General features: G+C 37.5%; 2 protein-coding genes across 2 annotated transcripts; both read right to left on the reverse strand.

Moving 5' to 3' along the window:
- Nucleotides 1-1,157: 1,157 nt before the first annotated feature.
- On the reverse strand, nucleotides 1,158-8,771 carry e4f1 (E4F transcription factor 1). The gene is made up of 14 exons (XM_056752956.1): nucleotides 8,371-8,771; nucleotides 6,823-6,932; nucleotides 6,527-6,605; nucleotides 6,231-6,379; nucleotides 5,624-5,744; nucleotides 5,386-5,538; nucleotides 5,119-5,237; nucleotides 4,725-4,955; nucleotides 4,513-4,624; nucleotides 3,916-4,133; nucleotides 3,640-3,838; nucleotides 2,207-2,373; nucleotides 2,013-2,075; nucleotides 1,158-1,928 (listed from the first exon to the last, which is right to left on the reverse strand). Exons 1-14 carry the CDS (start codon nucleotides 8,462-8,464, stop codon nucleotides 1,578-1,580), a joined length of 2,166 nt encoding a protein of 721 aa, XP_056608934.1. The 5' UTR covers nucleotides 8,465-8,771; the 3' UTR covers nucleotides 1,158-1,577.
- A 940-nt stretch (nucleotides 8,772-9,711) lies between these two features.
- zgc:113333 (beta-N-acetylhexosaminidase) lies at nucleotides 9,712-17,954 on the reverse strand. Its single transcript, XM_056751692.1, has 14 exons — nucleotides 17,703-17,954; nucleotides 17,290-17,403; nucleotides 16,941-17,202; nucleotides 16,742-16,851; nucleotides 16,570-16,657; nucleotides 16,191-16,355; nucleotides 15,638-15,821; nucleotides 15,349-15,420; nucleotides 14,515-14,719; nucleotides 14,360-14,442; nucleotides 14,050-14,125; nucleotides 12,191-12,286; nucleotides 11,973-12,062; nucleotides 9,712-10,879 (listed from the first exon to the last, which is right to left on the reverse strand). The coding sequence occupies exons 2-14, from the start codon at nucleotides 17,367-17,369 to the stop codon at nucleotides 10,684-10,686; spliced, it is 1,707 nt and encodes a 568-aa protein (XP_056607670.1). The 5' UTR covers nucleotides 17,370-17,403; nucleotides 17,703-17,954; the 3' UTR covers nucleotides 9,712-10,683.
- Nucleotides 17,955-18,403: the final 449 nt, after the last annotated feature.

Consider the following 18,403-nt stretch of genomic DNA (forward strand, 5'->3'; position numbering starts at 1 on the left):
GGCATTAAGACTTGTCTTTCTAGGCGGCTTAAAGGGATGTTTTACCCATACGTACAAGTTCTGCAAACATTTATTCACCCTCATATCATTCAAAACCTGTATCAGGTAAACCTGTATTTTTCTGTGGAACACAGAAGCAGATATTTTGAGAAATGTCTCAATGGTTTTCGGTCAATACAGTGGAAGTCAGGGCCAATGTGGTTCAGTTACCAACATTCTTCAAAATATCTTCTTTTGTGTTCTGCAGACGACAAGAAGTCATACAGGTTTGAAATGACAAGAGGTTGAGTAAATGATGCAAGTATTTTCATTTCTGGCTGAACTATCCCTTTAATTGTCTTTCAATGGATCAGTAGCAAGTCAGGTCAGAGATTCACATGAAGCGGAAAAACACAGGCATATGTGAAAGCCTGAAGGGGTAAGAATTAAGACACTGTGTCCGTGTTTCCAGCATGTGCAGTGATGAGCTGACAGCAGGAGAACAGAAGTCAAGGTGACCACAGATCCATTTTTACACCTGATCTGGCTAGAACACTGCTTCTATAGCCACTCGGCACACACTCGAAAAATACATCCTCGCCATGGCACAATCTAAAAACAATAGTATTCATAGTACACAATGGTTTGTTTCATCATGTAAAACATAATATATATACAACACATGTATGAAGACATGTATAAAGTAATTTTTATAATATGGTAGTCCATGGTGTCCAATAAGTGTTTGGTTGCAAGAAATTCTTCCAAATATCTTACTCCATGTTCATCAGAACAAAGAAATGTATACAGATTTGGAACAACTCGAGCGTAAGTGATGACAGAAATTTCATGTTTGGGTGAACTTACCCTTTAAGCATTATTTGGATATTGGTCAAAGTACTTCTGGGTGATGTCAGTTTTTACCAGTAGATCCAGAAGTTATTAAATGTTGATAAAAGATTGAATTTTTTAATTAAGTGAACTAATATGGTCAATCACTCCATCCAGGGTGTATCCTGCCTTTATGCCCGATGACTCCTGAGATAGGCACAGGCTCCCCGTTACCCGAGGTAGTTCGGATAAGCGGTAGAAAATGGAATGGAATATGGTCAATTTGGATGTCATGTCACAGCATTAGTTCACATTCATTAATAGAAACCAGAAAAGAAGCAGCAATCTACATTTGAAAAAATACATAAAAATATTTTTAATATTACATTTTTAGATTTTACATTCCCTGCCATGTTTCCTAAGGGTCGTGATATTGGCGGCAACACGTCATACATGTTATGAAGTCATGATGAATATAGACAATAGCCATACGCCTTGCAACATGACACAGGCGAAAAGGACATTGTATAAATTAATTCAGACAGTTTTGAAAAAAACCTTCAGTTCAGTACATGTATAACCTGCATGAATGAAAGGAAACATTTAAAACCCAACATAAAGTTATTAACACTGTCCACCAGCACAAAAATGTGCTCATCTTAAGTGCACTACATATGTAGCACTATGTAGAATAAGGCCTTTGAGAAAAGCAAAACGCTACATCACGGCTGTTTCCTGTAACAAACTCATATACACGATTAAATGTCTCACACCACCACAACAGTCTGAACTTCCATTTCTTCAGGCGAAGCAATGACGTATTGCTCCTCCTGTTCGATTGTATCAATGTTCTCAGCCGTTACCATGGTAACCGTTGTATGAGTCGTGTTGACGGCGCCCTCTGTGGCGGAATTGAGGATGGTGCCGTCGCTAATAGCGTTTGCGAGCGTCATCGCCATCTGTTCGGTCAAACTCTCGGGCGTGGCGATGGTGATCGTGTCCCCGCAGTCGGACACGCTGGGGGACTCGTCGACGGCCACGTTTCGAACGATGATCTGGTGGCTTCCGTGCGATTGGCTGACGATCTGTTGCACGACTTTCATGATATTGCTGTCCAACTGTGACCAGACACATCAAACGATTAATGTAAACTATTTAGCTATCAAACATAAATGGTTTATTTGAGCAACATAAAAAAATACCTGATGCTGATTGTCTTGAATTATTGTTACGGCCTCTCCGTGGGTTTCTTCCTCAGCTGATGACTGCAAAGCATTTTATGACATTTTAGAAAATCTGTAGCTGATCGAACTGATCAGAAATTATTTTATAAATCCTGCTGTAGTACAGACACATAAAAATAAAACAAAATAACACAAAAAGTGAGGTAAGATACCCCTATGATGTATTCCTGAGTGTCAGCCACGACTGAGGAGAACTCAACCAGGACAGCGTGAGGGTCGTCTGATATAATCGTGGTTGCGTCATTCTCTGTCACCATCTCCTGCTCCTCAGAGCTTCCTGTTTGTTCAGAGTCCTTCCGCTGCACAGCGAAACAACCTCCTGAACAGACACAAAAAACATATAACCATTAAAAATACAAAACTACTACACTGAAACTTAAAATTTGCCTTTTTGCTATAGTTTTAAATATGGATGCACTTTAAGTCTTTAAGACTTTAAGGCCCGATACTAAGTTTATGTACTCGTAATCGTAAAAATGCACTGATACCAAAGACTGATACTTCATGTGACGGAACTGACAGAACTTTGGTGTGAAATTTGCTTTGAAAGTTTGTGCCAAGACCTTTTTTTTTTTGATAATGTGTTTAAATATAGGTTAACATGCTATTTCATGCATTCTATCTTCTTTACACTGTTAAACATGCTGGTTTCTCATGCTCAACATGGCCAACATGTTAAAAAACGAGTTGGACATATGACATAGTTTTAATTTGCTTGATGCACTCCCCCAGCACTTCCATTTGTTTCGGAACGTATTTCATAAGTCTGGATCCCTGTTTATTCAGCAATTATCTCAGAAAAATCACGCCCACATCAAGGCAAAAGAAATATCCCGCCCACGCGCCAACCACCCAGGGATAGGAAGACCCGCTTGTCAAGATTGGTTGCGCTGTGGGCCTTCCTCTTGCGATAGTGAAGTTTAGGAGTGTTTGTTAGTTCACGCCATTTAAGTGATGGATGTAATATAAATGGTGGATATAACTATAAAAGATGCCAGACATGAACTGCACACAGTAAGTCAAACTAAGTCACATGTCTGTGTTTTGTTGGCAATCGGGGTGTATGTGCAAAATGTAAAAAACACGATGGGATTATCGTGATGATGTATTGTGTGCACGTGCTGTAGTTCCATCCCCCTTGCCTGACTCCAGCTGCTCGTCTTTTTCCCGGGAAATATTCATACAGCTGTATCTCTCTTTTATAAATTTGATCAAACTAAATACTCATTGAAAATATGACGTATGCAATACTACGGTTTAGTACTCAAGATAAATATGAGATTGGCAGAAACTGCGTGTTAACCGATCTTTAAGGTGGAGTTGTTTGTAATTATGAAGCTATTCTATTCTATTTTTATTATTCTTACCGTGTTGTGAAAAGGTACAGGGATCGGTATTGGAGAGTACCAGAAAAAAATATCGGTACTCGTAAATGTATCGGTGCATCCCTACTTTTAATCGTTGTTCAAACAAATTTTTTTAAATATTTTTTGTGGACAGGTTGTTTGTATGTCCCTAACCCAAGACAATTTTAAAGATTTCTTTCAGTGAAACGGGGCAATCGATCATTTTACAGATCACAAACCTTTAGCCCGTATGTGTCGGTTCAGAGTGCCATGCTCGGCAAAGCCCCGCCCACAATTCGAGCACTTAAATGGCTTTTCTCCTGTATGATGTCGAATATGACGGACCAAGGCGCTTTTCTCTCGGAAGCCACGGGAGCAGTGCGGGCACACGTACGGCTTTTCGTCCCCATGGGTACGATGATGCACCTGCAGAGCATTCTGGAAGACGTACATAAATTACAACGCAGAAATCTCAAGGACTGTTTTCAGTGGTACAAAAGCTTGTCAGTGCTCACCTTGGTCTTGTAGCTCTTGTCACAGAAGCTGCAGTGATACGGCCTCTCATCCGAATGAGCTCTCATGTGTTCCCGCACGTGTCCGATGGCTTTGAACAGCTTGCCGCACTCTCCACACTTGTAGCGCCTCTCGCTGATGTGCATCTCCATGTGTTTCTTCAGCAAGTAACCTGTCAGGAACTCCTTGTGACACATTATGCACTTAAACGGTTTGTATCCTGCGATAGAAAAAAAACACTAAGTTTACGTTTTAAGGTGATAGTTCATCCAAAGTGACAATTCTGTCATCATTTACCCACCCTCTTGTCATTTCAAACCTGTATGACTTTCTTTCTTCTGCAGAACAGAAAAGAAGATATTTTGAAGAATGTTGTTTATTGGAACCCATTCAATTGCATTGGTTTTGTGTCCAAACAATAGAAGTGAATGGGTGCCGACGCTGTTCGATGACCAACTTTCATTAAAATATCTTTGTTTGTGTTCTGCAGAATAAAGAAAGTCATACAGATTGAAATGACAAGAGGGTGAGAAATCATGACAGAATTCTCATTTTTGGAGACTTAGACAAATAGATTTAAACAGTCTTTAAATGCTTACCAACATGCCCTTTGACATGAACCCTCAGGTACGCCAATGTCTTAAACAGGCGCTCACAGTGGGGACATTTGTATAGTTTGGCTTCAGACTCCTCTTCCTTCCCAGACGTCTCCTACGACACACATAACAACACTTATAAGGAATAAAATACTCTTGATGCCAGAAGTAAACTATTTCACCAACTGGAAAGAGAACTAGAAACGTGAACTCACCAGCATCTCTTCGGTCACAGTCTCCACACACTCTTCCGTCACCTGAATCTCAGTAAGTCTGGTTTCAGCCTCAGCCTCAGGACCCTGCGGGAGCACTTTAGGTGACCGCGCCTCTGCCTGCTCGGCCGCCTCTGTGGCCTCGGTCTCCAGGGCGATGCCCGAGTTGATAATGGCCTGGCATATTAGATTGTCGGCTTCGACCACTGTTGCGGTCTGAGGCTGGGACATGACCTGTTCAACACAGAAAAGTACATGAGACTACAGTGTAGTATATAAGGGATAATTCACCCAAAAAGATTTTTTTTTGCCTTATGTCATTTAAAACTGCTTTTTTCTGTAGGTTGGAACTGAACCCTGGATGAAGAAACGGTCAATCTTGTATAAAGTCTCACACCTGTTGCACCTCTCCGTTCTCATCCACCACCTGGATCTGAATGATCTCCTCGCCTGCTTCGACCACACTCTCCACAGGAAGCTCCTCCTTCTCAGGGTCAGGAGGTGCCGGCTGGATTTCTATAACCACATAGAGAGACAATTACACTTTGATACCACAGATTGATGAGCTAAACTGTTTTTTCTAATGACAAGTTTGTAAACATATGTTTTTTAGGATTCTTTCATTAAAAATGCTCTTTTTGAAGGTTTCTGATATGTATAATACCTTTCCGAGCTCCATCCATGCCTACGAGTATCTCTTTACATTGACTGAATCGAATCTTCTCAGTGCAAGGCGTCAAAGACTTCAGATGTCTCGTCAGGGCTCCGGACTCTCGAAACGCCAAACCACACTGATTGCAGCGGTACGGACGCTCATCTGCCAGAGGAAATGACATCATGATTCTCAAAACGACAACTATGAAAACAATTTCAGGATACAAACCACTATATCTTAGTGTTACCTGTGTGTCGTCGTTTGTGTCGGATCAAAGAGCCCTTGGTTCTAAAAGCATTTCCACATATTTCACATTTAAAGTCCTTTTGATCCGTGTGTGTGAACATGTGAGTTCTCAGAATATTTGTCTGAGGGACATAGAAATGGATTAAGTTAATAACTTAAACATAACTTAAACAGTGGTATTGTTCTAAATACACATTGTGTGTTTTACAAGGTGAGTCTACCTACAAATAAAAGTCTTATTTACTCAACCCATGAGATGTTCTTCTAAACCAAAACAGACATTTTAAACAGAATGTGTTTTTTTGTGTTTATAATGGATGTGACTTGTGAATGCCTCTTGTCAAGGACTCGTATGAGTTATATTATAGGGCATTTGCATCCATTTCAAGCCTGAGAAGAGGCGGTCACAATACACTCCCAGCAGACAGAAAACAAAAACAACCCTTTTTAAAATGTACGTTTTGGTTATGAAGAACAAAGAAAGCCATCAACACGAGGGGAAATAATGACAAAATGTTCACTTTGGATGAACCAATGCATTACAATATATTTTTCAATAAACCTATAATATTTAAATATGTCTAGATTAAGAAAATGGAATATCGTACCGTTTTGAAGGTCTTATCACATATGTTACAGATGTATCGTCCTTCTGCGTTCAACGTCAAAACCAGTTTAGTGGGGCTGGAGCTCTCATCCTCTCTTGCCGAGCGGCTTCTCTTTTTCTTTTCAGTACATCTACTTTTATCCACCTCATCTAAAGGAAAATTAAATGTTAGTTATGATTCAGTAAAAACAGCAATAAATGACCATGGACAAACTAGTTATACTGTAAAAACAAAGTTTGGTGACCACAGTTGGGTCATGCGAAGAATCTTAGAATAATATCTAGTTGATGCCGTACCTGTGTTGGCCTCGGCTTCATCAGACGAACATCCATTTTCATTTCTCCTCACCTCACCTCCATCAGCCTCAGCATTTACCTGATGTAATGAAAAGATGGATTAGCCGTGACAGCCATATTCATCCTACTTTCATACCACCATTTACCATTGACTTAATACGACATTGACTTTTAAAGTTAAGTTACTGATTTGTATTGCAGAGACCTTTTCATTGAGACCACAAAAGCAAGCAGGGCACCAAACCTCAAGCTGGGAATTGGAAAGGCATTTGCCATAAGGTATAATAATGACAAACCTGTTGATCAAGCAGCGGACGCTTACAGCTTCTGCTGAGTTTATGTTGGATGAAAACATCCAGAGCGGAAAACTCCCCCAAACACCTCCCGCATTTATGAACATCCTCATCTGGAAGAGAAAACAATGTTTATGAACCAAAACATCTGCACTCATACATAAACCGCGCCAAACAACAAATATACAAACTATAAGAACATATTTATATATCATTAGAAAAGACACCTTTTAAAAGTGTTGGTCAACGTACATTTTCTTCATTCCAGGTGATATATACGTATCAACACAGCTTATCAGGTAAACAAAGAACAGTTGGGGGAAGAAGGGAGGCTAAAGAAACACGCTGACACACCTATAGGAGGGGGGAAGGTGCTTTCGAAGGCATACGCCCTACCGGCTGCCAGTCCTATATGTTGCCATGCAGGACGCGGGCTGATACCCGTCTCTATGACGACTAATGTTTTCCTTTATTATTGTTCAACTATTAGCTGATCTTATTGAAGATTTCGTATGCATGTTGTGTAGTGTAAGTATAAACGAAAGCCTTGGGAAGAATTAAAGGAGGAATAACAAATACTGTATATGCACAAGACCCATATTCTATATTACAATGTAGTTTGCATTAACTTTGTCTGAAAATTGGCAATTAAATACCGTCACTGATTTTAGTGTTATCTTCCTTTCATATGTTATCAACTTATTTCTATAGTGAGTGGTTGTCAAACTAGGGGGTCCCAAGATGGATCACAGATTTTGTGGCATTTTATGACAAATCAAAATGTATTAACACATTTTATGCAACCAAACATCAGAAAAATAAAGACAACCAATCAAAATAGTTGATGTTTCCGGTTTGTATAAATTAATATGTTATCGGCTCCATTAAAATGTAACATTTTTTAAAGTTTAATATTTTGGGGTTGATTAAAGTTTTTATTTGGGGGGAAGCAAAGTTATGCACTTTACAAAAAGGGCCTTACAATGAAATAATACATAGAAAAATTATTGTTTTTAATAGGAAGCATTTCCGGGTTACATTTACATTTAAACAAGACTTAAATAAGCATAGTTCATTAAAAGTGACTTATCAATGATTTTTCCCATTCGTCTTTACATTTTAAACTGTTCACATATTCCCCACTGATTTCAGCTGATGTCAAATATCAATGAATTAATTTACTAGTAATGTTATATCTATGCGCGATCTTATTTCGCATTGGACTCAAGTGGCACATCTTACCCCACTCTGCCTAACATGGCACGCGTAAACACAGCTCAACACTAAATGTATGCATGCCATAGAAAACACTCTTGTATTGATCAACGAAACCAATGCAGCAGTGACAGTTAGCATATAACAAAACCCTGGTTAGTTTCATGCAGCAGAGATCAATGCTAGTCAACATTAGCAGCTTAAGTCCTCATCTAATGTAACGTTATCGTTTGAGCTAATGGAGACTGTGCCAGCGTGCCCGAACCAAACAAAATCAGGCCCTCATATTTAATCTCGATTGTTATATGTGATTGTGGTCCATTACTCTATTTATACCTTCTTCTCCGAGCGTTGCTTGTATGGTGATGATGTTGCTATGCTCCGTTTGGTCGGTAACTGTTGCTGCCGTATTATTATTTTCTTCAGTCATGTCGTTCTAGACCTCTCTGTCGCAACGCTACAGCGGGGAAAACATGGCGGATTTACGACCTCGTAGTCATAACAACAAAAGGGCGGTGACAGAGACCTCATACGCTAGGACGCGTTCAAAATAAAGGCGCGTTGGTTTCTCCACACAGAGACAGTTTGGTCAGGTTAGTAAAAATAAATAAAAGTTTAGCATTTACTATTGATACATTCTCGATTTTCTCGCGGTATTTTGATGAGATCGGTACGTGATTTGCTACGTCACAAGTCGAAACACATATTTCTGTTGAGAAGGACCCCATCAGAAACACGCGCACGTTTGCATTATTTGTATGGTGAGTAAATTGATGCTTTGATGTTGTTTTTAAATACATATGTGAGCAGCATTTAAAACATGTAACAAAAGATATGCACGTTATGACGGAAAGTTATATTGTGGTGTTATGTAACATATAACAAAATAAAGCATTTATATTGTGAATAACGTTTTTTGTATTGTTTAAAGATGTATATGTTACAAATGGTTGAGCTAGAGTGCGTGGTTACGTCATTCTTATGAACTTTCTTCATGTGTTGGGGTCTATAACTGCAATGTCTGAATGAGTTATAAGGCATATAATCCTTTAAATATGAACATTTTAGTTAACCGTTTACACAACTAGCTGAGTACAAAATACCACAATATATATATTTTTTTGTTTTATTCCCCATAAAAAAACACACAGACTTTAAAGGCGTTTTAAGTGGAGATGTTTAAACCGCTTTAATATTGCCAGTTGCGTATTTTAAATACATTTTTAATCTATTAAAAAATATCACACAAATGATCGACCATTTATATATATAACTTATCAGTGCATATTTGTATTTATCCAATCAAACAACCATCCAATCTTGTGCAAAAGTCTCTAGAGCGCAAATTAACCCTTTTCTGCCCTCTGGCTGTGAAACATTAAAAACCCGGAATGGATTCAGAGCGGAGTGATTACAGAACGCTTAGAGTGGAGAGAGGGACGTGCTTTTGCTCCACTCGATGTTTTGATAAGATCCCCCTCAGCAGAATACTGTCTTTCCTTAATTGAAGGCCTAAATTTAAGACGCTAATAACATTATTTGAGAAACGTAAGCCCATTTACTTACACAAATAAGTTTAAAATGTTTAGGATGAGCCCCTGTTGTAAGTTATCACCTTAACATTTCCATGGCGACGCAGCACTCCTTATCATGTGACTGACCGCAGAGCCGTTTTTCTTTTACATCATTTTTATTTTTTACTCACAATTTTCACAAACTGTTTACATATCAAGAAATATCTGATATAACGATTGTCAAATGCATGTCTTTTGTCAATATACACAAAGTAAGTGCCTAGTGAACTGGTAGAATAATAGAGTGATCTTAACAATTGCTTACATTTCAGATACTGAGTATCTGATGTGAATAAAACACATCCGTCAAATTATATTTGAGGATATTGGTATTGCCGCTTCTATAGACATCAGTGTGTGTGTGTATTTTACAAACTCTTATTTGCTTATTTTGTGCTTATAGGCCCGTGTCTGAAGCCTAAAATAAACATTATGTGATTTAAAGCACTGAATAGGTGTGACATGTGGCAGGATTGGGTGTCTCTGGCTCAGTGCAGCCCTGAATGTTCTGATCACACATTGGTAAACAGTGAATTAAAGACATTAAGGACAGGGAGGAACCCTGCTATTGCTGGAAATCCGTTAAAGTGTTGATGTTGAGTGTTGTTAATAATGTGATTCAGACTAAATCAAATTGAAGTGTTGAATATTGACGTGTCAGAACACCAAAGATATCTTGTATCTCTATTTGAGGCTTCCAGTTATAACATTTCTCTGTAAGTGCACAATTTTTTTTTATCGGTAGTAGCCTATCTATACAGGTTTTTCTCAGAAGTGTTAAAATGCATGTTGCATAGATTACATTTAGAATAATTCCAATTATTAACAATAAAAAAGTAGGCAAATAATTTACAGTATTATTCATTATTTTGTTCAAATAAAAAAACCTAAGAATGCATAGTGTCACAATGCCACCATAACAGACAACACACACTGGATATTTTAGTCATGTCTTTCATAGTGTCACTTGAAATAACGCCTTGAGTAAATTATGATGATCCTTGAGGTATGAGAAAATCCTTACAGCAGTCAGATTTCAAGGGAACCTTTGGAACGTCCTTTGTCACCGTTTTTGTCAAATTTTCCCAGGATCAGACTTCGGCTGTCCGTTAAGTTTAATGATCCGCTCTACGTCGACCACCATTTCATGGAGTGCTTCTATGTGTTCGTTGACGTTCTCTTCCAGCCATTCCTCTAAAGTGTCCGAGTAGTAGATTTCCTCCATGCTTCGCCGGAAAGCAAGCAAAAACGTATCCCATTCATCCAGCAATCTGTTAAGGACAAACACAGCCATACAGAAAAAGTGTTACAACGACAAACAATCTAAAACTAAAAACAAATATAATCATTTGACTGAACGGACTTGAATGTCTTGTTTAACGGGATAGTTCAGCCAAAAACTCTAATTTGCCGTTTATTTACTCACCCTCAGGCCATCTGAGATGTTGGTGGCATTTTTTCTTGAGCAGAACCCTAAAGAAGATTGTTTGGTAAATCCGCAGCCCTCTCTGCTTCAAATAATGGGGGTCTATGGGGTCCACCTGTCTAAGAGTTCCTTAAGCACATAATTCCAAAAAGCGGCTCCTGGCAACATGTTGACGTTTCGTGAAGCGAATCGTCTGATATTTCTTAAAACTGAACGTCCTTTTTAATAATATTAGCCATTATGTGTAGCCTCTGCACACAATCGCAATCTTCTTCTTGTAGTATTTGGTGGCAGATGGCATACCAGCGTCTGGTACACTTATCGCCATTTGCAGAAAGGGAGTGTTGAGGCTGTACAGTATTGCTAATATTATTAAAAATGACGTTCAAATTTATGAAAATATCGAGCGAGTCACTTCACGAAACGTCAACATGTCGCCAGAAGCCGCTTTTTGGAATTATGTGCTTTAGGAACTCTTAGAACGGTGGACCCCATATACTCCCATTATATGAAGCAGAGAGGGCTGCGGATTTACCAAATAATCTTCTTTACGGTCCTACTCAAGAAAAAAATGTCACCTATATCAGCAAATTAAGAGTTTTGGGCTGAACTCCCCCTGAAGTATGTCATTAAAATATCAAATAGCAATATTCTATTGACATGCAGTATAGTTTAGATCTCAATTGTTCTCCATTTGACCAATTATCTGCCACATACTGTATTCATTTGGATTGAGACTAGATGTTGAATCTTTAAGACCATCATTCTTGAAAAAGTTTGACCATGTTTTAAATGAAAATGATTAAAAACACAATTTTCTCATAAATCTGACATTTTGGCTTACAGTGAATATATTTCATTGGCTTACAAGACTGTAGGAAGACTGTAACTAAAACTATATATTTTATAAACATAAAAAATATTATAAACAATCTTACAGTTTTAAAGAATTATGGAAAAATCCAAGATTCCGAGGGTTTGCGAAGTTGCGCTTGCGATGATAAGGACTAAATGACCCTCTGATGTGGCTGCAGGAAAGCAGACACGCACAATGTTAGAACATGCTACACAATTCAAAGAAAGAATTCAAGAGAGGCAAGTCAGAATAAATATTGCCCTGTGCTCCGAGTAAACAAACATAATATGAACCACTCACTAGCTTTTCATAATCTTTTGAATCGAACTGCCAAGACTGCTGTTGATCTTTTTCACCATCTCATAGATGTCACCGCCTGGAAAGGTTGAACCCTTACTGCAGAGCGTCCACAGACAACAGGGAAGAAAATTACTATCAACTGACTCTAAATGTAAAATAAAGTCAATGTGACCATTAAGTAATATGTAATCTTATATTTTCTTGAACACATAGTAATCATTATGTAGTCTATTTGCCTAAGTTTACCTAAGTTTTGAATTATTTTAGTAAATCTTTCACTGGGTTTAACCCACTGTTCTATATAAATGACTGGATTGCACCTAGAACGCTAAACCAACGGCAGGAGGTGAAGCCACCGGAAGCGATCGCGCTTTTTACTAATTTTACTTACAGTTAAAATGACGGTCTTAAATAACCAATTTTTTTATCTTATTAGGCTTGTGATAAGTTTTTAGTTCACGTGCGTGTTTAAATTAATTGTTACTTCTGATGTTTTTTCCATCATTTATGTCTATTTTGGGCAGAATAGCGATGTATAGAAATCGATGTATAGATGAGTGGCTGTGTAATGGCACATGTGTAAATGTTTAGAAATAAAGCTTCATGGCTTAAAGAACATATTCAGCCTGTATTTATTTTTCTGTATTTAGCACATTTGTCATATGTTGAGGTACCTCATTATATATTCATTGTTAATAAAACTCATTAAGATTAAAATCTTTTTTAGAAGAGTGACCTGGCCAGGACGTCCCATATGTTCCTTTAAATTATTAGTGTGGTAATCTGATATGTATGCTATTATAATGAAAACTTACTGACTTTAAATAATAAAATATTTACAAGCTTAAGATATTTGCGTTGTAAGAATGTACTTTGATATTTTAGATATAAAAATGGGGACTGGTACGTTTGGGCACAGAAAGATGGCGGCGAGGTAGCTTCAGTGTAATGACGTCACAAGCAATCAAGTCATTTATATAGATCAGTTTTACTATGTGTTACCCTGCCTGAGAAAACCCAGCTTAAGTCATTTTTTACACTCTGTGAAAATATAACTTTGAATTCCTAAATATAATAATATAATAAGTGCCTGTCAAAGATTAAAAAACTATGATTGACACAAAACTTGAATGTTCATTAGGAGACTTGAACTTAGATCTCACAGACAATTACAACTGATATTTGACAACAGACAAAAAAGTGAAATTATCAAATATATCTCCAGAAACAGAAGATTCTTAAGAAATGTTTTAGGGGACCATCTCTGTTACTAAATTTGTATTTGTTATGTTGTCAGACTTTAATTTTAGTTGCAGAAAGTTTTTTTTAAGCTTATTTTAAAACAAAACTGATTTGAAAAAAACTACTTCTAGAACAGGGGTTTTTAAACTGGGGGCCTGGGAACCCCCAGAATATTTCAAGGAAGATTTCAGGTAAAAAAGATAAAGCAAAAATTGTAAAAGTCAGATGAACATTACCATTGTTTCATTACAAATACATAGTTTAGCTCTTTTTTGCTACATGCATAGTTTTCACTTTTTTAATATATTTCTATATTTTTAGTGACTTTTCTCAATATAGTTCTTTTTTTTCGCACTGAAAGTGAAATAATTGAATGAAAAAGAAATCTTCAGGGTTATATACATCTCACAAGTTTAAATGTTTCTTTATAAATAAAATATTATAATATGCATCATTTGTATTTTAGAAAGGGGGTCTTTCAAAATAGGTTCATCTTATTTGGCATAAAGTTTGAAACCCCTGTTCTAGAAAACAGTTTTGCTCTGATGCAAAAAGATGTTTGGATTCTACGACTAACACATTAACAACGCCAATGAAAACCGGAAATTACATCATACCAATTGTTTTGATTCAGCTGGACTTCACAGCCCAGCATGTGTTGGACATCACTCTGTGCCGCCTCATTAAACTCCCCTGCAAACAAAACACACGTCACAAGACTAAAGCCACATGTGACCTGCTTCACTATCTTGACCCGGACACATGCTCTGAGTGTGATAAAGTAATAAAGAAAAGTAGTAATAAAGCCTCATCAAACTTTTTATTACATAACTATAGGTTGTATAAAATGATGAACTAATACAGGTGAACTAATACAGTTAAAAAATATACTTGTAACGTACTCCCTGTTTATATATATATACTTACCATATATAAGTGTCTGAAGACAAACAGCGAGAGATGGAAGGGCCACCGGCAGCAGTTCACACAACACTGTGTGATGTTCATATCTTAAACACACATTGTCTTGTAAGCCATAGCATTTTTGATAGCAAAAGATATTTGATGTTTACAGCACTAACCTCTGCCAGCCGGTCAGCACAATGCCCTGGAAACTTATAGACTTGTGCTCTGACATAGTTTGAATGACTTTATCCCACTGTATGTGGTTTTTAAAATGATGAGCGATTGGAGTCAACATCTGATCGATCCCTGAAGCTCCTTTAAAAGCGCTCGCGAACCACACAGTCTGAAATCCGGCTTGCTCATACTTATGGATAAGGTTACCTACAAAAAAGTTCATATAAAATCAAGATAAAATGGCTCGGTAGACATCAAAGGTCAAATGATTACATCTGTAGACTTTCAACACAATTGAAAGACAATCATGGCAACACAATCATGGCAATTCATAACTATTTTATAAGGGAGCTTATTTGTATGATTTCATTTTTAGGTTAGGTATGGGGCTTTATTGTTGTTTAAAAAAAAGTGCCCATTGTACAAATTATTACTGATTGGCCACCTCATGAAATAGTTATACATTTCTGTGACATCAGGCTGACATTTCTTTCTTTATTTACAGAGATTAACATTATGTTACATTTTGAACTAGGACAACATGTTTAAAATATTTATCTACATTTTAAATTAAACATTTAAAAACAACACTGTAAAAAATACCACAAAAAAAATGATTTTACAGTTTTTGAACATACTTTAAAAAATAAACTGTAATAGATTCAAAAAACTGTTTTCCGTGTAGTTACATGTTTTCTTGCAGATTTACAGCCTTTTTCTTTAATTTTACATTGTTTGACTGCATTTTAAAAACACATGAAAAGTATCTGTTATTATTAACTTTTTTACAGTGAATATAAAATAAATAATAAGATAATAATAAAACAGGGCCGTACTTATCTCATTCACGTCCAAATTTGGATGATAGTCCCATATCATGGGGGAAGCCAGGTTGTGTAATTCTGATTCTAAAATGTAAACAAAAAGAAACACTTTACTAAACATGCTGCTTTTATCTTTGCTAATAACATGAAGCACATTGTTCTTTCAATGGAACAGTACTAGAACAAAGGGCGTGGTACAAAATAACACAGTAATGTTTTTTGGCCTGTACTAAATGCAAAAGCAAACTGCTATTTAATCAAGAGCAAAACAATCATTTGTATTCTGACTTTCCGATTGTACCTTCTATAGACTGAGGGCTGAGTTTCCTAAACATGTCATCCCACAAGATGAGTCTGATTCCTGGTTGCTGCGCCGTCATAAAACGCCCCACTGCGGTCACATGATTGAGGAACAGCTTTCCCATGTCTCCGTTATGAGTTTCCAACCAGCGTTTTGAGTCCTCGCTCTCGCCCAGACCACGTACCTACGTGCATCACATCATTGCTGGTATGAGCTTTCATTTTGCCACAGATTTCAATTTCACCCCAATATGAAAATTCTGTAATTGTTTTTTCCAAGCCAAAATTTCTTTACTTTGTAAAGGAAGCCATTTGACTCATTTGCTGGAAGTTTTGACTGATGTCATTTGATGTCAAACGTCTTTGGTTCTTAAATCAAAGACTGTACTCTGCATGCCATTATAAGAATAACCCTAAATATTGAGCATAAGTCATTTAGACTATATTTAAGATGCTTGTATGGTGCTTTTTGGAGACTGGGGTCACCTTCCACTCTCATTGTATGTAAAAAAGCGTATTCTTCGCGAAGAACCTTTTAACTGGTGTACACTGACCTCATCAGCTCCAATGTGAAACCACCGAGACTCCGGGTGCTTCTGCATAACCTGCGATAACATGTCTTTAACCAGGTCCATGCTTCCCTGAGCCAGAGAGTTTAGACTATTGGGAAAAGATGCAACTTCTCTCAAGTGGAAAAACTTCTCATGTTTTAAGACAAACTAAAGAGAAAACAGAAAAAGGTAGTTAAATGCAATACGAGAGGGCCAAAACAAACAAAGCCAAGCAAAAACATCTGCATTATTTGAATAGTTTTGTTTCTACATGACTCGCGGCCAGCTACCGTGAATCAGTGGTTAAACTAGTGTGTAGCAATAATAAAAAATGGTAAATGTTTATTTTGTGCACGTTGTGTGGAAAACAAGTCTGACTTGCCTCCAAGTGCCCGAACACCTGCACCAGAGGGATCAGTTCAAGATGATTCAGTTTAGCCAGAGACTTTATTTTCTCAATCTCTTCCAGACTTTTGCAGAAACAAGAACAGATTCGGACGGATCGGTTAATATGAACTTTCACTATGTCGTAATATATTCAGTTTATAGGTTACCTGTACGCATTGTTTGATCTGAGAATCTCAAGGTCCCCCTCATAAGGAAACATGTCCTCATACTCCAGCAATATTCCTTTGGCACCCAATTTTGAGAATAAAGGAAATATCTATAAAAGAACATGTGCAAACGCCATACCATGAATTCGTTTTCATACACATCTGAAGTACCATCCAGTTTGCATAGATCTATTCCCACCTGTTCTAGATAATTGACTTTGGGTGGGGCACCTTTCAGATCTAAATGCACAATCCTTTGTGGACCTGTCTCTCTATTGTCTCCAGCTTGTATGACTTCTTGGGCGACCACTTCTTCCTTCTCATTGTTATTGCTGTCTATTTGTAGCTCGTTGTTGAAAGGAGTCTCCTGACGATCAGCCACATTCTGCTTCTGGCCACCGTGTTTGGACCAAAAGGTCCCGCTCTGCATGACCTGATGGTTCTTATGGTGTGTCTCATTGCTTTAGGAAAGGAAAATGAAACGCAAGCTTGTAGAAAAACAATGAGCCTGATTTAAGAAGATGGGGTCTAGTGAGAGTCATCCTCACCTGGGACCAAAGAATACTTTCACCATGGCAACAACAACCAAGCAGCCGACGATCAGCCTCATAAACTTCGTTTTATTCATGTTTATGTCTTGGCAGATGAATGGGACAAGCCTCCTGCACAGCAGATTTGCGTTTACAAAACACAGCACAAAACGACAGGCAACACTGCCATTAATAATAGCAATGTACAGAGAACATCTTTATATTACGTTTAATCATTTAAAACACTATGAATAGACAGTTTATAAAGTTGGTAACAAACACATGTTCCGTTTTTTTTTAAAGCATCAATAATCAATGCAGCCCAATAAACACGCATTTATTAAATATATATTTAGGCTATTAAAGATAAATGTCCCCCGCTCCCATTGTAAATTAACGCAATGTTACTTTAATACACAAAAAACACTTACTTAGATAAAGAACGTTAATCCTTCAAGTTTCGATTAAATGCTTTAAACCGATTTCAAGCATAAGCTTAGTAAGACATTAACTTCCGTGTGGATTTCTGCGGTGCAATAAGGCATTGCTCTGGTTGGAAGAGACAAGTTCAACCTGTTAATCCTGACGTTTCCAAAACAGTTTATTTGCATTAAAAATTCGATGACTGATGGCCGACGGGCAGGTTTCAGCGCATCAAGAACCTGGTGCACACGCACATTGAACCTGCGCTTTGCGCGTCACATCGAATCTTTACGGCATTTTTCAGCACGACTGAGTGACCGTAACGTACCATGTATATGCGCATAGAACAATTCTAGATGTTTAAAATGTGTTTTACGGTCAATCTAAATGTACATAACAAAAGTGCAAATGATTTGCATCAAAACCTATATATATAAATACATACAATAGAGGAGAATATACTTACAAATTGCGTTCAATTAAAACACAGTTTTAGCTGGCTCGGAAACGTCATCCTTATTTTGTTTACATTAAGTCGTCATAGCATTTTGCGTGAACGATGCGCATGGATTTCAGAATAAATTTTTAATGTCGTCTTTTTGCTTAATTGAGCTGGACTCTGTGGACTCCATAAGTGTGTCCAAAACCTGTTGATCACTTATATACCAGCATGATTTGAGAATGTTTGGCATATTGTGGCATATTGTTC

The sequence above is a fragment of the Triplophysa dalaica genome, chromosome 7, assembly GCF_015846415.1.
Source record: "Triplophysa dalaica isolate WHDGS20190420 chromosome 7, ASM1584641v1, whole genome shotgun sequence".
NCBI lineage: Eukaryota > Metazoa > Chordata > Actinopteri > Cypriniformes > Nemacheilidae > Triplophysa > Triplophysa dalaica.